The 25,907-nt window shown below is 38.4% G+C and overlaps 1 protein-coding gene across 12 annotated transcripts in view; it reads left to right on the forward strand.

Moving 5' to 3' along the window:
- The window catches only part of ATP13A3 (ATPase 13A3), a 108,315-nt gene that overhangs the window by 71,001 nt on the left and 11,407 nt on the right, over window positions 1-25,907 (forward strand). For 7 of the 12 annotated variants that reach the window (XM_036352759.1, XM_036352757.1, XM_036352762.1 and 4 more), the window contains 12 exons: window positions 2-126; window positions 1,865-2,040; window positions 2,587-2,709; window positions 2,789-2,868; window positions 3,499-3,541; window positions 3,841-3,950; window positions 4,257-4,353; window positions 5,250-5,322; window positions 7,899-8,076; window positions 10,028-10,215; window positions 14,114-14,202; window positions 24,431-24,511. In XM_036352759.1, coding sequence (XP_036208652.1) covers window positions 2-126; window positions 1,865-2,040; window positions 2,587-2,709; window positions 2,789-2,868; window positions 3,499-3,541; window positions 3,841-3,950; window positions 4,257-4,353; window positions 5,250-5,322; window positions 7,899-8,076; window positions 10,028-10,215; window positions 14,114-14,202; window positions 24,431-24,511 — 1,363 coding nt within the window. Of the gene's footprint in view, window position 1; window positions 127-1,864; window positions 2,041-2,586; window positions 2,710-2,788; window positions 2,869-3,498; window positions 3,542-3,840; window positions 3,951-4,256; window positions 4,354-5,249; window positions 5,323-7,898; window positions 8,077-10,027; window positions 10,216-14,113; window positions 14,203-24,430; window positions 24,512-25,278; window positions 25,356-25,907 lie in introns of all 12 variants that reach the window. The other 5 variants (XR_004974422.1, XR_004974423.1, XR_004974421.1 and 2 more) reach the window with 4 other exon arrangements.

Below are 25,907 nucleotides of genomic sequence, written 5' to 3' on the forward strand. Positions count from 1 at the left end.
GAGATGCCATTGAAAACAACATGGATTTTATGGGATTAATTATAATGCAGAACAAATTAAAGCGAGAAACCCCTGCAGTACTTGAAGATTTGCATAAAGCCAACATTCGCACTGTCATGGTCACAGGTTAGACTTTATAAAATGACTCAGAAAAATTTGAGTGTGACTCTTAGAGTTCAAGTTATATTAACAGATGACCAATTGGTTATAAAAGTATATTATATTGTGGCTCCATCCTGCATTGCCCTATTTCAGCTCTGAATTTTTTTTTTAGGTGTAAGTTAACTTGGTACTATTCTTTTGAAGTCTAACAAATTCTGTTGATAGAAAGTATAGTACAGTGATGGCGGACCTATGACACGCGTGTCAGAGGTGACACGTGAACTCATTTTTTTGGTTGATTTTTCTTTGTTAGATGGCATTTAAATATATAAAATAAATATCAAAAATATGTCTTTGTTTTACTATGGTTGCAGATATCAAAAAATTTCTATATGTGACACGGCACCAGAGTTCAGTTAGGGTTTTTCAAAATGCTGACACACCAAGCTCAAAAGGTTCGCCATCACTGGTATAGTAAGATAATAAAGGGCACACCATAAAATTTTAACCTCTGCTCCTTTTTATCTCTCTGTAATCATATATTTCTTATAGCACTTATTGTGCCTTGCTCTGTGTTAGATATTTGTACATTTGTTTGCTCTACTAGAATTATGTTTTAGACTCTGAGATTCATCTGATAGCATAGTTGTTACTATACAGCTGAAGTAACTAAATTTATTATCTTCCTAGCAATTCTTGGTTTTAATGACTGCTTCAAGGCACTTTCTATCTCTGTACCTCTTTCCCCTCTTTCTCTACCATGACTGACTATAGTTTTGTTGTCCTAAGGGGTCTGTCTGATCACTGGAAGACACCCTTGGAAATAGTGTGTAGGGGTTGGGGAAAAAAATAATATTGCCCTTCAGTCTGATAGCAGTGGGCTCCCAAGACCTTTGTCAGCTTCTCTTGTAAGCTAGTATTTTCTTCTCTTGAACCTATCCTTTACAGTGCTGCTCTTCTTTTTTTCTCATGGCTGAGAAGTTGTCTGTCTTTGTTCTCTTTACATCTTGTAAAGATTATATTCTTACTACCTTGCTTATCTTTTAGTTCTTTGTAATCTTACTTTTGTAATTCATTCTTTCTTTCCTGTGATACTATTCTAGTATTCTTAAACAGATCACTGGTCACTCCTAGGTTGTTTCAAAAAATATTTATTGAGCGCTTGCTCTGTATGTAGCACTGTGGCAGGTGCTACTAGTGAATGACTCAAAGATTGAGAATGGCCCTGGCTTAGTGCTCAGTTGGTTGGAACGTTGTCCTGTGCACCAAAAGGTTGTAGATTTGATTCTGGGTGAGGGCATATACCTAAATTGCAGGTTCTTTCCTCCCTCAAGCCAAGTACAAGAGACACTGATTGATGTTTCTCTCTCACATTGATGTTTCTCTCTCCTCCTCCTCCTCCTTCCCCTGCCCCTCCTCCTCCCCCTCGTCCTTCCCCCCTCCTCCCCCTCCCCTCCTTCTCAAATCAATAAAAACATATCCTCAGGTGAGGGTTAAAATAAAGAATGAGAATGTATTTGGTTTTAAACATTGTGGGTGAGAATGTTCTGACTGTTTAGTATATATGTGCTTCATTATTTAAGGCTTCCTTTGATAAGTATGTCCTGATTATTTTATTTTTAAACTCTAAGAGTAAAGACCATACATTATCTTCATTTTGCCCAGTCCAGTGATAGGGACTATAGTAGATTTTCAATAAGCACTTGTTGGTTAATCCATTTATGTTTTAATTTTAATGTGTTTTCAATATTTTGAAAATTAGGTGACAACATGTTGACTGCTGTCTCTGTGGCCAGAGACTGTGGAATGATACTACCTCAGGATAAAGTTATTATTGCTGAAGCATTACCTCCAAAGGATGGAAAAGTTGCCAAAATAAACTGGCATTATGCAGACACTCTAACACAGTGCAGTAATTCATCAGCAATTGACTCGGAGGTAATGTCAAGATGAATTTTTCTCTTTGAAGCTTGCATGTTTTAATTTAGTCTAAAAAAGTAAAATGTGCATTAAAATTTAACAAAACAAAAAGTAAACATAAACAGAAGCCTGGACTTCTGATTCATTAGATCCAGGAATCTCAGTGCTTTATATTTTGATAGTTAGACAAAGTTGAGAAGCACACTTTTAAAGTATAAGAATCCCAAAGATTTATCCTATTTTAAAAGTAGTGATAAATGGTGAAGGTAGGCCAAAATATTCAGTTCATGGATCATTTCAAATTGAAGCTGATATTTAGCCTTCCGTGTGTGTGTGTGTGTGTGTGTGTGTGTGTGTGTGTGTGTGTTTGTTTTCTTAATAAACATATAGATAGGTTCGTCCCCTTAAAATTGATTTTCCCTTTACTTTCAATAAATGTTAACTTCCAATGTCTTGTGTAAAATATCAAATGAAAAAAATTAGTTTTGGATCAGATATATTTAAAATAAGGTAGTGTTACTTGGTTTGGCTTCCTAAATATTATTTTGAATGTTGTACACACAGGCAATTCCAATTAAATCAGTCCACGATAGCTTAGAGGATCTTCAGGTGTCTCGTTATCATTTTGCAATGAATGGAAAATCATTTTCAGTGATACTGGAGCATTTTCAAGACCTTGTTCCAAAGGTTAGTTATTTGGGTTTATGTATGTGTTCACATAAATACATTGTAAACAGAATTTTAAAGAAATTCATATTTTTTCCAGTTGATGTTGCATGGCACTGTATTTGCTCGTATGGCACCTGATCAGAAGACACAATTAGTAGAAGCACTGCAAAATGTAGAGTAAGTATTGGGGTGTGTGGTGTGTGTTTTTTGTTTCGTTTTTTAGTGAATTGTAGTTCATTTTCAAACCCAGAAAAGTAACTATTTCATGTATATAATATTATCCCCTGTGAGGTAGGTAAGCGTTAACTTTAAGTGTCTATTTAAAAGAGGCTTATGTGCTCATGTAGGCTCTTGCAGCTAAAGTACAATATCTACAGTTTCTTTTCCAGGTCATATGTATGAGGTAGAGTTCATTCATCTCAGTTTGATGGAAGTGACTTTATAGTTTTAGTAAATAAATATGTTTCAAGTTTTTAAGGGAGAACTCTTTACTGATAGCCTTAAAAGTAAGTGTGCTAAAGGCTATACAAGCCCAAGTATTTTGCTCTAAATATTAGGAAACTGAGATGTTAAAATGATAAAGTGATTTGTCTATCTTATGACAGAAATTGGACAATACCCAGGTTATTTGACATGCAGGCTGATGCAAAGCAACATGCCTGTGAGCACTGTAATGAAAAGATGCATTTGTTTCACTGGGGGGGAATCTTGGTTTCTTAGCTCTTCATAATATTGTATTAGAGAAATCTTAAGTATTGTGCCTTTTAGGAAATTAATCAAAATCTTAACGTAATTTTTGTTCCCCAGTTACTTTGTTGGGATGTGTGGTGATGGTGCAAATGATTGTGGTGTAAGTATAATTTTTGTAATTTATAATTCTTTCTCTAGCCCAGGGGTGGGGAACATCTGGCACGCAGGTCATATAAGGCCTGCGAAATCATTTGGTCTGGTCCTGCCAAAGCATTAGGGGTGAGTTAATGAAATGTTTGGCCAAATATAGCAGGCTAATTTTTAAGTTGATAATTTTGTATGGCCCTCGACTGATGTTATAAGTATCCAAATGGCCCTTGACAGAAAAAAGGTTCCCTACCCCTGCTAGTCTAAGTCACATTCACAGAATGTTACCAGTTTTCTTTTTCTAACTTTTAGGCTCTAAAGAGGGCACATGGAGGCATTTCTTTATCAGAGCTCGAGGCTTCAGTGGCATCTCCCTTTACCTCCAAAACTCCTAGTATTTCCTGTGTGCCAAACCTCATCAGGTAGGACAAATTAAAAATTTCCTGTTGTCTCTGTAGCTTGCTTTAATAATATGGGGGGAAAAATGATCACAGAAAGTAATAAGAATTTGCTTTTATGGTTTTTTGGTATATTTGATCTGTTATTTATTAGCAACAGATTGATTGTTACTCCTCATCTCTTCCAGTTCTGCTTTGGCTTAGTTCTTTGGGTAGAAGTGTGCTTTATTGTAGCGGTTAAATGTTAATATTTGTCTGTCAAGATATAATTGTGGTTTGGAGGAGGAGTTTGAAATGCCTTTATTCACATGCCAACATTTGTTTTCACAGGGAAGGCCGTGCTGCTTTAATGACTTCCTTCTGTGTGTTTAAATTTATGGCTTTGTACAGCATTATACAATACTTCAGTGTTACTCTACTGTATTCCGTGAGTACCGATATTGCTTATACTTAGTGTTAAGACTTTTAAATTAATATATGAGCAAATGTGTTTGATTTTGAATGCATGCATTAATTATGGAATTTACATAATTAGCAGTTATAAATTTTTCTTTAGTTTTACTATGTTTTGTGTAGCAGATTGAAAAATCTCATTAATATGGAATATCATTTTTCTCAAGGCCGACAGCTGTGGTTGAACCTTGTGAATAAAAGATGATTGTATACTTTTTTGCCTTGAGCACAGATTGGACATCTTTTTTAGAATTCTTTTATATTACTGTGACATATTTCAGAATTGTAGTTAATTTTGCTATACATTTACAGGAAAAGGCCGGAATGAGAAAAGGTGTTTCAGCAATAGTTGTAGGATACTATGAATTTGGAGAAAAAGCTTAAACAGTGGTGTCCATAAGCACTCTGTCAGATTTTATCCTGAAAGCGATCTCACTTTAGATACATCTCTAAGTGAACATTGGTGACATCCCAAGGAGTCTTTGTGAAACTATACTTTTTTATCATTTGTAGAAAGTATCAGGAGGGATGTTGTTAGATATTAAGGAAGCTTCAAGATACTAATTTTCAAGAATATTGAATATTGTGAGTAAAAGTTTGTGTTTTCTTTTTGCCAAAAAAAGCTTTAAAAGATTTTTATTGAATTGAATTGTTAGGAGATGCCTTTTATACTAACATATTAATTTGAATGTTTGCAAATATGTTGTATTTCACTGATTCGAAAGGCAAATGTATTTCACTTTTCAAGCAGGTCCAAGTGTCATTTAGTAGTAATCATTGGGGGCGGGGCGGGGGGGGGGGCACTAAAACCAGGGAAAAGTGGTAATTGTTCCTGAAAACTAAATATGTTTTAAAAAATTACTTCTGTAGGTCTTAAGTAACCTAGGAGACTTCCAGTTTCTCTTCATTGATCTGGCAATCATTTTGGTAGTGGTATTTACAAGTGAGTATTTTGTTAGTGATTTGAAAGCCTATGAAATTCTAATGTGACTTGTTAAACTTTGGTAAATTTACATCAACAATTGTAACACTGCATATCTCTCCAGATTTCCTGTTAATGTTGCCTTTTATTACGAGTTGCTTATGTTTTGCCCCATTTATTTTATTCTCTCTCCACTCTTTTTTGAAATGTTTGAGAATAAGTTTGTATTATTATGCCCCTTTGCCTCTGAATATTTTAGTATATATTGCCTAAAAACAAAGCCATTCTCTTATACTGTATAATTAAACACAGTTGTAAAGATCAGGAAATTTAGCATTGATAAAATAGTATCTAATCCACAGCAGGTATTCAGGTTTTGTCATATGTCCCAACAATGCCCTTTTATAATCATACTGGAGGCCCGGTGCAAAAATTCGTGCATGAGCGGGGGGTGGTCCCTCAGCCTGGACTGCACCCTCTCCAATCCAGCAGTCGGACACACCTCTCGCAATCCGGGACTGCTGGCTCCTAACTGCTCGCCTGCCTGATCACCCCTAACTGCCCTCTCCTGCCAGCCTGATCGCCCCCTAACTGCTCTCCCCTGCTGACCTGGTCGCCACTAACTGCCCTCCCCTGCAGTCTTTGTCACCCCTAACTGTTCTCCCCTGCTGGCCTGATTGCAACTAACCACCTCTGCCTCGGCCCCTGCCCCCGTGGCTTTGTCCAGAAGATGTCTGGTCTAATTAGCATATTACCCTCTTATTAGTATAGATTTTTTAAAATATATTTTTATTGATTTCAGAGATGAAGGGAGAGGGAGAGACAGATAGAAACATCAATGATGAGAGAGAATCATTGATCGGCTGCCCCCTGCACACCCCACACTGGGGATTGAGCTCACAACCCAGGCGTGTGCCCTTGACCTGAATCGAACCTGGGACCTTTCAGTCTGCAGGCTGACGCTCTATCCACTGAGCAACCAGCTATGGCCCAACAATGTCCTTTTATACCTATCTTTTTTCCTAGTCCCCTAGCTTAGGCCTTATCAGGGCTCATAAACTTCATATAATTATCATGTCTCTTTAGTCTTCTTTAGTCAGGAATATTACATCAGCCTTTTTTTGGGGTCTCTTGATATTGATATTTATACACCAATTATATGGCTTTGTGCATTATAGTGTAGTTAGACTCAGGCTATGAATTGGTGATGTTCACATCAAAATAAATAATAATTGCCCTAGCCGGTTTGACTCAGTGGATAGAGCATCGGCCCATGGACTGAAGGGTACTGGGTTCAATTCTGGTCAAGGTCATATACCTCGGTTGCAGGCTTGATCCCCGGCCCTGGTTGGGGTGCATGCGGGAGGCAACCGATCGATGTGACTCTCTCACATTGATATTTCTCTCTGTCTCTCCATCTCCCACTCTCTCTCTTAAAAAAAAAATCAATAGAAACATATCCTTGGGTGAGGAGGATTAACAACTACAAAAATAATAATAAAAAAAATAAATAGTAATGGTAATAGGATCTGACTCATTTAATCAAATAAAAATTTAGTTCATAACTGGCAGGCAGGCAGTCAATGAATGAATGAATATGTAAATGAATAAATGAAATGATGGACTTAAATCATGAAAAGAACCTTCCCAGTTTTATTGACATTTTAGGCCAAATAATTTTTTGTTGTTGGGGATTATTCTGTGCATTGTAGGATGCTTCCCAGCATCTCAGGCCTCTATCCAACTAGGTGCTTGTAACACTCCTCCAGTTGTGACAACCAAAAGTATCTCCAGACATTGTCAAATGTTTCCTGAGTGGCAAAATCATGTTGGTTGAGAATGACTTATTTAGACCATTTTTTTATTAAATTTATTGGGATGAATTGGTTAATAAAATTGTAGGTTTCAGGTGTACAATTCTATCATAATACATCATAGACAATCTTTAATGAATGCTAAAAATTAGTGAATGAGCCCTGGCAGGGTGGTTCAGTTGATTGGAACGTTGTCCTGTACACCACAAAAAGGTTGTGGGTTCTGTCCTGGTCAGGGCACATATAGGAGGTGACCGATCAATCTTCCTTCCTTCCTTCCTTCCTTCCTTCCTTCCTTCCTTCCTTCCTTCCTTCCTTCCTTCCTTCCTTCCTTCCTTCCTTCCTTCCTTCCTCCCTCCCTCCCTCCCTCCCTCCCTCCCTCCCTCCCTCCCTCCCTCCCTCCTTCCCTCCGCCCCTCCCTCCCTCTCCCTCAAAATAATCCAAAAAAAAAACTAGTGAATGAAATTTGATGAGGGACAGGAATTTTACATAGTCTTATTATACACATTATTTATGAACAAACTAAAAAAAGAGAGACTTAACAGTGGAGAAACTCAATGGATAACACCTTAATAAACAAACAAAGCCTTTTTTATGTTACTGTTTTGTTTATTTTGCTTCAAACCTTTGTTAATGTCTTATGAGGAAGAAATTGTATTATTTTAATTGTAGTTGACAAAAACAAATTTTTTAAGTTTCTAAATGAATTTGATTATGCATTTTATAGTGACAAATTAATTGAGCAACAAGCAACAAACCTTTCATCTTTTTCTTCCAATGTAGTGAGTTTAAATCCTGCCTGGAAGGAACTTGTGGCACAAAGACCACCTTCAGGTCTCATATCGGGGGCCCTTCTCTTCTCCGTTTTGTCTCAGATCATCATCAGCATTGGATTTCAGTCTTTGGGTTTTTTTTGGGTCAAGCAGCAACCTTGGTATGAAATATGGCATCCACATTCAGAGTAAGTTGGTTAGTCCATTTAGAAGTCTGTGTGAAGTGTGTGTAACATTCATACATGTAAGAATAAGTCTAAATTTTTATATAAAAACTAGAAGCCTGGTGCACAGAGTCATGCACTGGTGGGGCCCCTCGGCATGGCCTGCGGGTATTGGGCCAAAACCGGCAGTCCAATGCCGCCTGCTGCTCCTGCCTGCCGCTCCTGCTCATCTCGGCCCCGCTGCACCTGCTGCTGCTTGGTAGGCTCGCTGACGCTCCACTGCAGTCTCTGGGCTGTGGCGGCCAGCCATGAGCCCCGCGTCTGGCGCCCTTCAGTGAGCTGGGCAGCGCTCCCACTGTGGGTGCACACTGACCACCAGGGGACACAGCTCATATGTTGAGTGTCTGCCCCCTGGTGGTCAGTTCATGTCATAGCAACCAGCCAATCAGTCAACTGGTCACTTAGGCTTTTATATATATAGATTTTTGCATGCAGCTTAATTAAACACTTAAATGATTTATATCATGACTATCATGATAATTTCTTCTGTGTGTAGGAAGACACTCTGGCAAGATCTTAATAATCACTACCAAGTTGGGGACATTGGACCAGTTTCTTAATTTGCTACTGAGCTTTGCTTTCTTTATCTGTAAAATTGGAAAGTTGAAATTAAATACTTGGGCCTCTTCTAAACCCTGAATGTTGGTGCTTCTAACTTTTCTAACCCCATTTTAGGAAATAGCATTTTAAAACCTAAATTCTTTTTTTAAGTATTATTTGTTTATGGGTAGAGTATTCTACAGTTCACAAATCATGACAGCATCATTTTAATTAATTAAACATAAAAACTATTCACTAAGGTAATTATGTAGATTTAAATTTTCAGATGCGTACATTTATTTTGCTTGCTCGAGGGAGATAACTTGTCTTTAAAGCTTTAGAAACATAATATTACTGTTTGCTTATCTATATATATAAAAGCCTAATATGCTAAGTTTCCGGCCGTTCGACCAGTCACTATGACGTGCACTGACCACCACGGGGCTGACGCTTCGACTGATAGGTTAGCTCTCTGCTGGGGTCTGGCCAATCGGGACTGGGCAACACGGGCTTGACACGCCCTGGAGCCCTCCCGTGACCCTCCCCTGACCCCAATTGTGCACCAGTGGGGTCCCTCAGCCTGGCTTGCGCCCTCTCGCAATCTGGGACCCATTGGGGAATGTTGGAGAGCCGGTTTCAGCCTGATTCCCGCAGGCCAAGCTGAGGGAATCTGTGCACCGGGCCTCTAGTATGTACATATAAACACTACATATGAAAAGGAATAGATGGGGTTGTTCTCAAGAATATTTCCAGATTTGTAGCAGATTTTGTTGTCATTTAACAATACTTATTATAGCTGATATTTTAGTGATGGATATTGGGGACTTCTTATATTTAGTTCTTTGTTTGCCAGTTCCACTCACCTGGAAGTAGAGATGAGAGAGCCATAGCTGGAAAATATTGAGGGCTTCAGTGCCAAGTGCTTTGCTGGGCATGTATACACCCTATCATACTCATTTCCCACAGTAACCCTCTGAATGAGCAGGTGGTGCCCACACTTGCAGGTCGGGACATGGGCTCAGAAATTAAATATTTCCTTAGTGATACCAAAAAAATGATAGAGCTAAGGTCAAACCCAAGGTCAGTTTACCTTTACTATGCTAAAATTACGCCCCAAATTTAAAAAGTGAGAGAGGTTTATTAAGTAATGAGGTTTCTTCTAACTTTTTAACTGATTGGAATGTGACTAAATTGAAAAAACCCTTAATGTTCTTCTACCTATTTTATATATCTTAACTTTAATATTGTTGGGTCTTTTGCTGTATACCTTATTTCTATTTATTTTATGATAGTCAAGGCAAATAAGGTAGAATTGGTTTCTTTTGTGCAATTGGTATTGTGTTTAGTAACGTAAAATTTTTTTTGTATGTTTCAGTGCTTGTAATACAACAGGAAGCCTATATGGGAATTTTTCACATTTGTACAATGAAACCGAAGATGATCCACATAATATACAAAATTATGAAAATACCACAGTGTTTTTTATCTCTAGTTTTCAGTACCTCATAGTGGCAATTGCCTTTTCAAAAGGAAAACCTTTCAGGCAACCTTGCTACAAGAATTGTAAGTTTGGCATTTACTGTGATTCCCATACTGCTTACCTTCTTTAAAAATAATGTAAGAAGAGTAGAGTTAAAATTGTCTTTTCAAAGTAAAAGAGATATCCATAAATAGAATAAACCTAGTGATCTAGATGTTTACTGTCTGTTTTATTCTCCTGGTAGCTGCCACCCTAAGTTTAAAATTAAAGCCACCAGTTCTGAATATTCCTGGTTTTCATAACCCATTACTTCTGGCTGCAACTTTTATTTTTACATAAAAGTTTCAATTAGAAGCAGGAACAGAGGGTGTTATACTTTCCTTCTGGGTGGTCTGCACAGCACAGTTGTCTGTTCTTCATTTTTGACATGGGTATAGCCAATGTTCACGTGGATTTCTTCACTTCTGTCACCTTTGCATCCTGCAGAAGGGGCCAATAGAATGGAGACTTGTACTTGTAGACTTTTCTTCCATAGCATTAAAATTTTTTGTTTGTTTATTTTTTACTTGCTTTATTGGGGTGACATGGGTGAATAAAACCATAAAGATTTCAAATGTACAACTCTATAACACATCATCTGCATACTGCATCGTCTGCTCTCCACCCAAAGTCACATCTTTCTGCCATAAGGTTTGTGGGCAAAAAGGACTATGAAGGAAATCCTTTATGGTGCCTTACTTTGGTGTCATATTCTATCAAAAGGATCTGGGGTCATTAACAAATCTGTGATGCCATAAACTGGGACATATTTAATAATAACTTGAGTTTACATATTACATTGCATTTTAAGTACTTAAATCTACTCTTTCCTATGGGTTTCTCATTATATCCCCATTTTCTAGTTAAAATAATTTGATGCTGAATGACTTGCTAGTATTTACATAGCTTTGTGGCAGAATGTAAAACAATCTAAATCTTTAACTTAAGGAACATTCTCCCCTGACCCTTAATCACCACACAACACAGAATTTGTTTTAATAGCTATCTTCTGGTGAAGAGTATTACTTGCACTCCGATAGGATTACTAAGAAAGCTACAGGGCCAGGAGAAGCCAGGGGCTAAGAGCGTAGTCCATTGAAAACTCTTACCTCTCAAATGAATACCTGATTTTTCTATTCTTAGTTGAAATCATCTTGGTCTTTTCATTTGTGTGGTTATATAAATCTGCCAGCTACCCACCTCCCCTGTCAAATTCCTTTGATTAGTGACTCTTTTTCTCCCCTGGCTAAGCAGAGGAAAGATTCAATTATTTATTTTCTCCTTTGCTTGGAGATCTTGGCAGAGTTTTAGAGGTGTGATCAAGGGGGGTTGCTCCAGGAGAAAGACATGAACATTTGAGAAGCAGTGTTAAGGTGGATGTAAAAAGTTCCTGAGCCTGAGTAAATTTTTTTCCTCTTGCAACATTCCAGGAACTAGATTGCAGATCTATTTTTGCTTATTGTTTGTGAAAATGCAATAGGATTTAAAAAATATTTAATATGGGCTGTTACTTTATTGAAACAAAACTTCTGTCTCCACATTTTTCTTTGGCATTTGTAGTCTGACATATCTTTTTGTCCTTTTTTGGATTTTTATTTATTTTTTAGTTTATGTGTTTGTGTACTTCCAACTGGCATTTTTTAAACACTTTTTCTTTAACTGACCCCAATAACTTATCCTAACTAATAAAAAGATAATATGCAAATTGACCATCACTCCAACACACAAGATGGCTGCCCCCATGCGGACACAAGATGGCTGGAAGGGGAGGGCAGTTAGGGGCAATCGGGCTAGCATGGGAGCAGCTAGGCATCTATTAGGCTGGCAGGGGAGTGGTTAGGGGCAATCAGGCAGGCAGGCAGGCGAGCGGTGGGAGCCAGCAGTCCTGGATTGTGAGAGGGGTCCCAGATTGGAGAGAGTGCAGGCTGGGCTGAGGGACACCCCCTTCCTCCCCCCCCCCCCCCCCCCCCCCCCGCACGAATTTCGTGCACGGCCTCTAGTGCAGCGGTTCTCAACCTGTGGGTTGTGACCCCTTTGGGGGTCGAACGACCCTTTCACAGGGGTTGCCTAAGACCATCGGAAAACACATATTGAATATATAATTACATATTGTTTTTGTGATTAATCACTATGCTTTAATTATGTTCAATTTGTAACAATGAAAATACATCCTGCATAGCAGATATTTACATTACGATTCATAACAGTAGCAAAATTACAGTTACGAAGTAGCAACGAAAATAATTTTATGATTGGGGGTCAACACAACATGAGGTACTCTATTAAAGGGTTGCTGCATTAGGAAGGTTGACCACTGCTCTAGTGTATTATAAAACAGTATATATGTGTATATATAAAACAATATTCTGAAAGCTTCATGATAAAGTTTTGGTTATACATGGTCCTAGTAAAGTTTGGATTTGAAGCTGACCTCAAGTAGGAACTTGTAACTAAATATTCAGACCGAAGAAAAAAGGGATAAAAGGTTGAGGGCTATCAATATAGTTGGGAAATTTCTGAGCCTCTCTTATGGCTCATTATGTAAGCACATAGTTAACAAGAGGCCATGAGCAGAAAGTTTTATTTATTTTATTTATTTATTTTTAAATATATTTTATTGATTTTTTACAGAGAGGAAGGGAGAGGGTTAGAGAGTTAGAAACATCGATGAGAGAGAAACATCAATCAGCTGCCTCCTGCACACCCCCTACTGGGGATGCAACCACCACCAAGGTACATGCCCCTGACCGGAATCGAACCTGGGACCCTTCAGTCCGCAGGCCGACGCTCTATCCACTGAGCCAAACCGGTTAGGACAGAAAGTTTTATTTTTGAAGTTGGGAAAGTGATACAAAGTACTACTGGGTGGGATTTACTATTCCTAGCTATCACAGCAAGCCATAGGGGTAACCCACAGTTAACATAATAAATCAGCTCACTTTTTAAAAAAATATATTTTATTTATTTTTTACAGAGAGGAAGGGAGAGGGATAGAGAGTTAGAAACATCGATGAGAGAGAAACATCGATCAGCTGCCTCCTGCACACCCCCTACTGGGGATGTGCCCACAACCAAGGTACATGCCCTTGACCAGAATCGAACCTGTGACCCTTCAGTCCGCAGGCTGACACTCTATCCACTGAGCCAAACCAGTTAGGGCAATCAGCTCACTTTTTAGGTTTTAACATTTTCTGTGGAAATACTTTCACAGAAGTCAATGAAATAGTGGTATTCACCTAGCAGAAATATACTTACATTCAACTTAGAATGCCTCTATTTAGGATTATAACATATCTAATACTGAGAATAAATGTTATTCAGCATTTTTACTAGTACAGTCAACAATAATTGTCATTGCATACATGTTTAAATGATGATCTCGTTTTGCCATAAATAGTCTAGTTTCTTATTTGTGAGTTATGACTGGCTTGATTATCTTACAAAGTAGCTGTTTATCTGGGGGAAATAACAATTTTCATAAAGGTCTCTTAGTTTTTTAAATGCTGTTTATTTTTACATCACATAAATGAATACTTTGGTCCTAAATAATGTATCATACTCTAGGACAGCCGTGGGCAAACTACGGCCCGCGGGTCTGGCCCGTTTGAAATGAATAAAACTAAAAAAAACAAGACCGTACCCTTTTATGTAATGATGTTTACTTTGAATTTATATTAGTTCACACAAACACTCCATCCATGCTTTTGTTCCGGCCCTCCGGTCCAGTTTAAGAACCCATTGTGGCCCTCGAGTCAAAAAGTTTGCCCACCCCTGCTCTAGGAAGTAATATAGAGCATACTTTATGTAATTAATCAACCTAAATAGCAACATTCAGTATTCACAATCAAATTTAGAACTAACAGAATTGACAGTGTACCAGTTATTATATGCCTTTTTATATAAAGGAACTTTCTAATTTAATTGTTTTACTTTCTTTTTCAGATCTTTTTGTCTTGTCTGTGATTATTTTGTATGTTTTCATATTATTCATTATGTTGCATCCAGTTGCCTCTATTGACCAGGCTCTTCAGGTAAGGCTTAATTTAAGTACATCAATTATTACTGGTTGCCTGAGGAGTGATTGTATCTGGGACAGTAACAGAAAAGGACATATTAGTATTACATGAAATTTACACAGCCAAATGAGACTTCTGGGTGTTTGCTATGGTTTAAAATCTATCCCTCTACTCTTATGTTACTGGGGAAAGAGACTAAACTGTCTACATTTCTTTTTTCCAGGACTGCTTTTTTCTAAATTTTCTAAGATACAGTTATATTAACCCAAAGATACCCCATAAAGAATAAAAACATAATTAAAACAGCAGCTTTTATTGACTCTACTTGCTATTTTATTTTTCTTTCCTGTTTCTTCACTTTGTGTTCCATTTCTACAAACAGATGTCCCTTGGTCCTTAAAAAATAAAAGACTCTCCCTTACCATGTACTTACTGAGTAGTCTGCACACACTGCCGCTTCTTCACTATTAATTGAGTTCTCCATACTTTTTTTTAAAAAATAATTTTTCATTTCATTTTCATTTTAATGCTTTTTAAAATTTTTAAAAATATACCTTATTGATTTTTTACAGAGAGGAAGGGAGAGGGAATAGAGAGTTAGAAACATCAATGAGAGATACAATGATCAGCTGCCTCTTGCACACCTCCTACTGGGAATGTGCCCGCAACCAAGGTACATGCCCTTGGCAGGAATCAAACCTGTGACCCTTCAGTCCGCAGGCCGACACTATCCACTGAGCCAAACCGGTTAGGGCTCTCCATACTTTTTTTTATTAAAAACGTTAGGTATGATGAAATACGTTGTTTATACAAAAGAATATGCACACATTTAATTTGTTAAGCATAATAGTAACAAAATAACACCCATTGAGTTCATTATCAAACTTAAAAGTAGCATCACCAAGACAGTAAGTTTGTCTAAACACCCTGAGAGAATCACCATTCTAATTTTTTACTTCATTGTGTTGCTTTTTATTATACCTTTGTCATATTGGCATGAAGTCATAAAAGATAGCTTTGCTTGCTTTTGAACTTTATGAAAATGGTATCTTGCTATCTGTATTTTTTTGTGGCTTGCTTTTTCCCATTAGCATAGTTTCTGAGATTCATGCATTTCATTTTCATTGCTATATAGTATTCCACTATAGGATTATACTATAATTCACTTATCCATTGTTCATCAGTAAATAATTGGGTTATTTTCTTTTTCTGTGAGCACTTACTATTTCGCTTTCTCAATTATGCCAAGTTGTTTTCCAAAGTGATTGTACCAGTTTATACTTTCATCATTGTATGAGATCCATTGTTACACATCATTGCCAACCAATACTTGTCTAGTGGATGTAAAAGTGTTATATCATGATGGTTTTAATTTGCAAATTATTAGTTTTAAATTGCTACTGAGATTGAGCATTTTTCATATGTTTGTTGGCCCTTTTTATTTCCTTTGTGAAATGTCTCTTCATGCTTTTTACCCATTTTTTTTCTATTAGGGTGTTGTCTTTTTCTTTTTTAAAAAAATCTCTTTTTTTAAAAATCTTTATTGTTCATATTATTACAGTTGTTCCTCTTCTTTCCCCCCATAGCTCCCCTCCACCCGGTTCTCACCCCACCATCGGCCCTTACTTCCCCCCGCCCCCCGTCCTCATCCAAAGGTGTATGATTTTTGTCCAGTCTCTTCCCGCACCCCCCACACCCCTTTCCCCCCGAGAATTGTCCACTCCCTTTCTATGCCCTTGATTCTATTATATTCACCAGTTTATTCTGTTCATCAGATTTTTTATTCACTTGATTTTTAGATTCACTTGTTGATAGATATGTATTTGTTGTTCATAATTTTTATCTTTGCCTTTTTCTTCTTCTTCCTCTTCTTAAAGGATACCTTTCAGCATTTCATATAATACTGGTTTGGTGGTGATGAACTCCTTTAGCTGTTTCTTATCTGTGAAGCTCTTTATCTGACCTTCAATTCTGAATGATATCTTTGCTGGATAAAGTAATCTTGGTTGTAGGTTCTTGCTATTCATCACTTTGAATATTTCTTGCCACTCCCATATGGCCTGCATAGTTTCTGCTGAGAAATTAGCTGACAATCGTATGGGTACGCCCTTGTAGGTAACTAACCGTTTTTCTCTTGCTGCTTTTAAGATTCTCTCTTTGTCTTTTGCTCTTGGCATTTTAATTATGATGTGTCTTGGTGTGGTCCTCTTTGGATTCCTTTTGTTTGGGGTTCTCTGTGCTTCCTGTACTTGGAAGTCTATTTCTTTCACCAGGTAGGGGAAGTTTTCTGTCATTATTTCTTCAAATAGGTTTTCAATATCTTGCTCTCTCTCTTCTTCTGGCACCCCCATAATTCGGATGTTGGTACACTTGAAGTTGTCCTAGAGGCTCCTTACACTATCTTCATATTTTTGGATTCTTTTTTGTTTTTGCTTTTCCAGTTGGGTGTTTTTTACTTCTTCGTATTTCAAATCTTTGACTTGATTCTTGTGATCCTCTAGTCTATTGTTGGATCTCTGTATAATATTCTTTATTTCAGTCAGTGTATGCTTAATTTCTAGTTGGTCCTTTATCATAACATCGAGGGTCTCACTAGATTTCTTGAGGGTCTCATTAAGTTTATCAGCGGTTTCTAGAAAATTCTTGAAAAACCTTATAACCGTGGTTTTGAACTCTATATCCAGTAGTTGGCTTTCCTCCATTTCTGTCATTTGTGACCTGTTTCTTTGTCTCTGCATTTTTTATGCTTCCCTGTGTTGGTAGAGTGGCTTTGTGTGCTAGGTGTCCTATAGGGCCCAGTGGCTCAGCCTCCCCAATTACCTGAGGTGGACACTCTTGGTGCACCCCTTTGTGGGCTGTGTGCACAGTCTTGTTGTAGTTAAGCCTTAATTGTTGTTGGTTTCACTGGGATGAATTGACCTCCAGGCAAATTGGCTGTGAGAATCAGCTGTGTCTACTATGGGAGAACTTCTGTGCTGGAGACACCCTTATGGGCAAGACTTGCTTCAGTGGGGCTTTGGTGCTTACTGAGTCTGCCCCCTGAGTGTGTCCCTTTTGGATCTGAGGAGTTGGAATCTGGATGGTCCCACTCTGACCACTGGGTACACTGGCACTTGGATCTCGAAGGAGGTGCTAATTTAGCCTCTGCCTGAGGCTACCCAGTAGGAGCTACGGAGAGATCTGCAGATTCCTCTTCTTTATTTGGGATTTGGAGGTGCCCAGATGAGGCCCAGCTGTGAAGCAATGCAAGCTGCTGTGGGGCCTTGGGCCTTCTCTTGGAAGTTCTGGGTCTGTCTAGACCAGCTGCAGTTTGTTAGGTAATTTTCAGATTGCAGAGGGCCAGGCTATTCATATGCAAAAGCCTCTGTTGACAGCTTGGGTGGGGCAGGGTCTCAGGGAATCAACAGGGCGGAGCAAACAGCTGTGGCTGATCCTCAGTCCTGCCCTAAGAGGTCCCGGGTCTCAGTGTCCCACAGTAATCGCTGCAAGCACCTCTGAGAGAAAGCCGTCCTCGAGTTCCGCCCACTGCCAGACAGTCCAGTTTCTCCCCGTATGAGTCTGGGTCCCCAGAGACTCGCCCGGAACTGGAGTTCAGGGCTTCTGGGAGCTTGTGTCTCCCTCCCTATTGAAAAAGACAACTGTTCTCAGTTGCCAGCCCTTTCTGAGCTCCCCTCCGTACCTCTGCACTTTACTTCCGCACCTCCTCTGAGTCTCAGCATGCTTTTCTCTTTCCTTCTAGTTGTAGAATTCCACTCAGCCAGCCTTCCTGTGGTTCTGGATGATGTCTGTTTTGTCTTTTAGTTGTATTTTTGAAGTGGTTGTGCGAGGCAGCAATTTCAGGTGTTTACTTATGCCGCCATCTTGGTTTCTCTCTGTTGTCTTTTTCTTAGTTTTAAGAGTTCCTAATGTGTTTGGCTATTTATGTGATAAGTAACTTCTTTCAGTTTGTGGCTTCTCCTTTTGTTTATAATATCTTTCTTTAAAACAGTTTTATAGCTTTATAATAGTCAAGCCTAACCTTTTTTCTTTATGTTCTGTGCTCCTTGTGCCTTAGTTTGGCAGACTTGTCTATCTCAAGGTTATAAAGATTTCCTCTTTTGTAGTTTTAATCTATCTGGTATTAATTTTATGTGTAGATTTTGAGATGTGCATCAAATTTCATTGTTTTCCTCAAGAATACCCATTTCATTGAATAGTCTCATCTTTTCCCACTGACCCTTCAGTGATATATCTGTCCTCTCAGTTTTTCATATATATGACCATTGACCCGATAGGGGCTTTGTGGTTTCTTCTTTAGGTCCTTTTATCTTTCTCTAGGATAGTACCACTTTGTCTAGATTACTATGATGTTACAAGAAATCTTGATATATGGTTGAGCAGGACCCCTGTTCTCACATCATATTGTTTTTCATCGTGATCTTTTTGGCTGCTCTTGAGCTTTTCCTCCTCCATATCATATAAGTTTTGTTTAGCTTTGTCAAAAACCAGGAAAAGCCCTCTTGGAATTTTTATTAGACTTACACTGGGTTCCATTGATCTACTATTGGTGGAAATGTAGAATGATGCAGCCACTCTGGAAAACAGTATGGTGTTTCCTCAAAAAATAAACTATGGAACTGCTGTTTGACCCAGTGATCCCACATCTAGAAATATATCCTAAGAAACTCAAAACACAATTTACAATAGCTAAGATCTGGAAACAGACCAAGTGCACATCAGTAGATGAATGGATAAAAAAGCTATGTTAGCCCAGCCAGCGTGGCTCAGTAGTTGAGCATTGACCTATGAACCAGGAGGTCACAGGTTCGATTCCCGGTCAGGGCACATGCCTGGGTTGTGAGCTAGATCCCCATTGTGGGGCTTGCAGGAGGCAGCCAATCAGTGATTCTCTCTCATCGTTGATGTTTCTATCTCTCTCTTTTCCTTCTCTGAAATCAATAAAAACATATTTTTTAAAAAGCTGTGGTACATTTACACCATGGAATACCATGCAACAGTAAAAATGAAGGATCTCTTACCCTTTGAGACAGCATAGAAGGACTTGGAGAGTATTATGCTAAGTGTTATAAACCCAAGTATCACATGATCTCACCCATAAGTGTAATCTAATGAACAGAATAAATTGATGAACAAAATAGATCCAGAGACACAGAAGCATAGAGCAGACTGGAATCTCAGAGGGAAGGTGGAGGAGGGTGGGTGGGTGGGAAGTGGTCAACCAAAGAACTTGCATGCATATATGCATAACCCATGGACACAGACAATGGTGCGATGAAGGCCTGTGGTGAGGGGACGGGGTGGACTAGAAGGGGTCAGTGGGAAAAAAGGGTACATCTGTATAACTTTCAACAATAAAGATAAATTTAAAAAGAAATTACACTGGGGTTTATAAATAAATTTGAGGGAGAATTTATTTAGTCTCCCTTTCTATGAATAATATTTCTTTCCATTTCTTTAGGTCTTCATGTATATCTTTCAATAAAGCCTGACAGTTTTCTTCCTGAAAGTTTTTTTTTAAAATATATGTATATTTTTATTGATTTCAGAGAGGAAGGGAGAGACAGGTAGAAACATCAGTGATGAGAGAGAATTATTGATTGGCTGCCTCCTGCATGCCCCCTACTTGGGATCAAACCTGCAACTTGGGCATGTGCCCTTGACCAGAATCGAACCCAGGACCCTTCAGTCTGCAGGCCGACTCTCTATCCACTGAGCCAAACTGGCTAGGGCCTTCCTGAAGGTTTTAATACAAGTTTTTGTTAGATTTATTTCTGGGGTATTATCATTTTTGTTCCTCTGATAATTTGTTTAAAATTACATTTTCTAATTCTTTTATGCTGGGATAAACAGTACCGTTGTCTTGTATATTCATCTCATATCCAGCAGCCTTGTCAAAGTTTATTCTAAAAATTTTTAGATTCTCTGGGCTTTTCTGTTTTAGATAGTTATCATCTATAAATAATGACAATTGTTTTGTTTCTGACATTTCAGTACTTAGCTTTGTATGTATTTTTCATGTCTATTAACCTTACTAATGTTGGTTGTAATGGTAGTGATATGCTGTAATGTCCCTGATTCTAAAAGGAGTGCTCTTAATATTTCACCATTGGATATATTGTGGACTGGGTTTCTGGTATATACTGTCTATCAGGTTGCACAAGCTTCCTTCTATAGTGTTGTTACCATAAATAGATGATTAATTTTACCTAATGCCTTTTCTACAGCTACTGAAATGATCACACAGTTTTTCTCCCTAGAGAATGTGGTAAATTATAGTTAGTTGACTGGTATTCAGATGTTGAACTAACACTGCATTCAGTAAACCCAATTTGGTCATGATGCATTCTTTTTTATACTTTCTTGATTTGGCTTGCTATGATTTTGTTTAGGATTTTTGCTTCTGGTTGCATGAGTGAGATCAGACTTAATTTTTCTTTGTTGTGTTATTGAGAGGTTTGCAAGGTTTGCATCAAAGTTATATGAGCTTTGTGGAATGGTATTCTATTTTGTGGACTTTTCTATAATTTAACTAATCCCCTTTGAATGGGTATTTAGGTTGTTTCCAGTGTTTTGCTATTATAAGAAACTAGAGGCCCAGTGCATGAAATTCGTGTATGGGGGGGGGCGTTTCCCTTAGCCCAGCCTGCACCCTCTCCAATCTGGGACCCCTTGGGGGATGTCCAACTGCTGTAAACTGGCAGTTGGACATCCCTTTCACAATCCAGGACTGCTGGCTCCCAACTGCTCGCCTGCCTGCCTGCCTGATTGCCCCTAACTGCTTCTGCCTGCCAGCCTGATCACCCCCTAACCACTCCCCTGCCAGCCTGATTGACGCCTAACTGCTCCCCTGCCGGCCCGATTGCCCCCAACTGCCTTCCCCTGCCGGCCTGGTTGCCCCTAAATGCTCTCCTCTGCAGGCCTGGTTGCCCCCAACTGCCCTCCCTTGCAGGCCTGGTCGCCCCCAACTGCCCTCCCCTGCAGGCCTGGTCCCCCCAACTGCCCTCCCCTGCCGGCCTGGTCTCCCCCAACTGCCCTCCCCTGCTGGCCATCTTGTGACCAAATGGGGGTGGCCATCTTGTGCGAGGGCGTGATGGTCAATTTGCATATTACCTCTATTATATAGGATGCTGTATTGCAAATCCTTATGCATTTCATTAAGAAGGACAGATGCATACTTGGAGGTTAAATGTTCAGAAATGGAATTGCTTGGTCAAAGGGCATCTCAAATTTTAATTTTTATAAATACTGTGTTATTTATCTTAGAAGAAATTGACATTTTATCATCTTTCCAGCAGTGTATTGGTATAACTGTTTCCCGCCATTTCATTGAGGAATTTAGATAAGCACTTTAAGCAAAAGAAGAAAGCAAAACAGAACACACATTTCTTTCCTGCCACATGTGTCTTTTGCTTCACAGTCAAATTGAGAAAAAGGGGGACACATGTAGTACTTTCAATAATAAAGATTAAAAACAATTATTTCTTGAAAGAGTGCTATGAAAATTCACTTCGCTTCCTGCACACTTATGAACTAGTCTGGATCCTACATCTGCCAGTCTACCGAAGCTACCTTGCCAAGGCAGTTAACAACCTTCTTAAGTCCAATGAACTTATCCCATTAATTTCTTTTTATTTATTTTTTATTTTTTTATTCTTGACTCCTCAGCAGTACTTGACAAGTGAGCCGTGCCAACATTCTTGAGATATTTCCTCTGGAATTTTGTGATGTTTTGCTCTCTTGTGATGGTTCCTCCTTACTTCTGTAACTCCTCATTCTCATTCTTCATTGTGGTTCCAAATCCTCAGCCTGCCCTTTACATGTTTTGTGTTCTCCACATTTCTGCAATTATTCCTGATTTTACTCTCTACATTCAGGTGATCTCATCTGTAGTCATGACTTCACCCATAGTTTCTAACTATGTAATGAAGACTCCCGACTCTATACTCTTAGCCTAGCTCTCACAACTAGCTTTAGACCTGAATCTACTCCATTGACATACTGAATATTATCTGCATGGTTCACCCATCAATATTTTTTTTAAAATATATTTTATTGATTTTTTACAGAGAGGAAGGGAGAGGGATAGAGAGAAACATCAATGAGAGAGAAACATCGATCAGCTGCCTCCTGCACACCCCCTACTTGGGATGTGCCCACAACCAAGGTACATGCCCTTGACCGGAATCGAACCTAGGACCCTTGAGTCCGCAGCCGATGCTTTATCCACTGAGCCAAACCGGTTAGGGTCACCCATCAACATTTTTAAACTAAGCTCATCATTTTCTTCCTCAGCTCTGCTTTGTCTCCGTTTCTTGGTACCACCATTTACCCAAGTCAGAAGTGTGTATATGTGTCCTTATCTATTTCTTTTCTTTTTATAGCCAGTCTGTTGATAGATTCTCTCAGTTTTCTTATTCTGAATCTTTCTCTTTTCATTCCAACCCCATTTGTCACCTAAAAGGAAACTATTGTTTCCTCTATTCACAACACTTTTGACACCACATGTTTGGGGGGCGGTTCCACACGAACCAATTCTCCAACTCTCTGGACACCAACTGGATATCTTGCATTTCAGTTCTGACACTAACCACCTGGAGATAGTGCAGGTTAAGGGCTCAGTCGCACAAGACTATACCACAACTTCAGACACCAGTTTTAAGTCCCAGGTTATCACCTGTACTTCTGACCAACCAGCTATAAATTGGTTCCTGCAACCCCCTTTTCAGGTTTGATAATTTGCTTTAATGGCTCAAAGAACTTAGGGGAACAGTTATGTTTACTAGTTTATTATAAAGACTATCATAAAGGTACAAATGATTAGCCAGATGAAGAGTTATGTAGGCCGAGGTCTTCTGGAAGGGCCCAGAGTATAGAGCTTCTGTCCCTGTGGAGCTGGGATGTGCCACTCTCCCAGCACATGGATGTCTCTAAAACCTCTAGTTTAGGTTTCTTTTTTTTAAATTGAGGCTTCATCACTAGGCATGATCAATTTTTAACTCAATCTCCAGCCCCTCTTTCCTTCCTGGAGGATGAGGAAGTGGAACTGAAAGTTCCAAGCTTCTGATCATGGCTTAGTCTTTCTGGTGGGCAACCCCCATCCTGAAGCTATTCAGGAGCCCACCCAGAGTAGCCTCATTAGAGCAAAAAGCATTCCAGGGGATTTAGAAGTTCTGTATAAGACACTCCCTATTGCCTCCATCACTTAGGAAATTACATGAGTTTTAAGAGCTAAATGTCATGAACCAGGGACAGAGACCAAATCCATATTTCTTATCATGCCCACCATTTTAATTCAAGCTACTATGACCTTTTGTCTGGATCACTATAGTAGTCTTCACCCCTCAGATCCTTCTTGCTGAAGTCTTAAATGTTTTTCTAAAACATTAGATCATATCACTCCTCGCCACCTAGCACAGTATCTTGGATATTCACTCAGTGTGTATTTGCTGATGAAAGGATGAATGTGTAAATAGGTTTTTTTCTTCTCTTTTTTAGGCCTTAAAAATTTATCACAGATTTTAAAGTGAAAATTTAGGTTGTATTTCTTAAATTGATCTATATAGTTCTTTTATGCACTTGTCCTTATATCAGTATAGAGTTTTGAATAATATTTTATTATTAGATCAGTATCTGCTTCATTGTTTAAAGACAAGATTTTATTTAAAAAATAGGGACTTATTAGCCCTAGCTGGTTTGGCTCAGTGGATAGAGTGTTGGCCTGCGGACTGAAGGGTCCCAGGTTCGGTTCCGGTCAAGGGCACATGCCTGCGTTGTGGGCTTGATCCACCCCATTGGGGGGGAGGGGAGGAGTGGTGCAAGAGGCAGCCAATCAATGATTCTCATCATTGATGTTTCTCTCTCTCTCTCTCTCTCTCTCTCTCTCTATCCCTCTCCCTTCCTCTCTGAAATCAATAAAAAAAAATTAAAAAAATAATTAAAAATAGGGGCTTATTAGAAATTTATGGTCTAGTAAGGCTTGAGCTGTTCAATCTGAGTGATGAAGATCTGACTAAGCTCAGCCACTTTAATATTATTTTTAAACTTAAGTTATTTACACTTTGAGTTTTATCATCTGAAAAGTGGATATAATATCTAACTTGTGGCACTATTGAGGATTGAGTACGTATTTTATGTGAAGGTGCTTGGTACATAATAGGAATTAAATTAATTTTAAAGTTATGATGTAATGCCATAAATATAAACTACATACTACTATTTTAACTTAAAAAATTTTGTCTTACAGATTGTGTGTGTACCATATCAGTGGCGTATAACTATGCTCATCATTGTTCTTGTAAATGCCCTTGTATCTATCATGGTGGAGGTAAGCACTTCAGATAATCAAATGGCTACCTTGCTGCTTTGGCATTCTTGGTGATTTAATGGTAATGGGGGAAGAGAACAAGTAGTATTATGGAAGCCTACAAAGTTTCAGTTTCATTTTAGTTAAGTTTTTTTAGCTTTTTCTTCTGACATTTCCATTAACTGATAGTAGTCATATTAAGGGATATTACTTAGCTACACTCATACAGATAGGAGAAAATAAGCAGTGAGTTAGCAAAAATTAGTGATTGATAGAAAGGAGAGAAGATTGGTGCTCAGAATTGTTGGGGGAAGGTAGGAGGCACATCAATAAAGAGGAAACCACCAAACTGGACGGGTTGTGGGGTGGGGATGGGGGTGGAGATTGGTGTTCAGGCAGCCCATTAACTGGTGGCCAAGAAATCAGAGTGGGCTAGTACCACTGAGTCCTGTGATATATGGTACAATTTCCCATTTAAGGAAGAAGGGGGACTTTCTCCATGAAAAGTCATAAATATTAATAATAGAGTTTATTGAGAGTATAAAATAATGACTGTTATGAATTTACCCAGTCTCAGCATTGATTAGTGGAACTTCCTCTTTGATATTTGCTTTTAAATTCCCTCTAGAGGTCATAAGGACTCTCTGATCCATTGTGCATTGTACAATTACTCTCCTATTAGGATTGCCTTTAGGTCCATTTCTATAAAAGAAACTGCTGAGTTCTCATTTGCTGTTTGTTAATATAATTTTGTCTGTTCTCCAAACTATTATTATTCTCTTCTACAGTAACAGCATATGAAATGGAAACAGGTGTGATTTTTAAGTGAAGGGTTTCATAGGACATGATTTTGAATTAAAATTAGGTAATTTGTGAAATACATACTTTAATGATAATATTTCTAGACTTGGAAATGATGCTTAATTTGTTATCTTTCTAAAAGATGACTTTGTATTTAAATTTGGACCATAGTTGGCAGCATGGATTTTATGGTACTGAAACTGATCTTTTTAAAGTGCCCACTGGAATGTGTTTTTGCTATTGTATGGTCTATAGAAAGCACATCCAAGACATTGTATTTTAAAAGCTTTTCTTTTTCTATAGGATAAGTTCAACTTTTCACTCAAATGTTTAAGATATATGTATATATATATTTTTAAAAACAGATTTTTTTAGGGAATCCTTTTATAAACCCTCATAATGTTTTACTCTTGCTCACAATCAAAAGAATTATTTGTGTTGGATTCTGAAAATCATATTCATATATAGATTTAGCTACATATAGAATTAATTTTAAATATTCAATGGAAATAACTCACTGTTAAGAAAAAGACTGGATTATAAGCATTATTTTAATATGGGGAGACCGACTATTCATATAAAAGTCATGTTTTGTGGAAAATGTAGAGGTCCCATT

This window comes from Myotis myotis, unplaced genomic scaffold (genome assembly GCF_014108235.1).
Source record: "Myotis myotis isolate mMyoMyo1 unplaced genomic scaffold, mMyoMyo1.p scaffold_m19_p_2, whole genome shotgun sequence".
Classification (NCBI taxonomy): Eukaryota; Metazoa; Chordata; class Mammalia; order Chiroptera; family Vespertilionidae; genus Myotis; species Myotis myotis.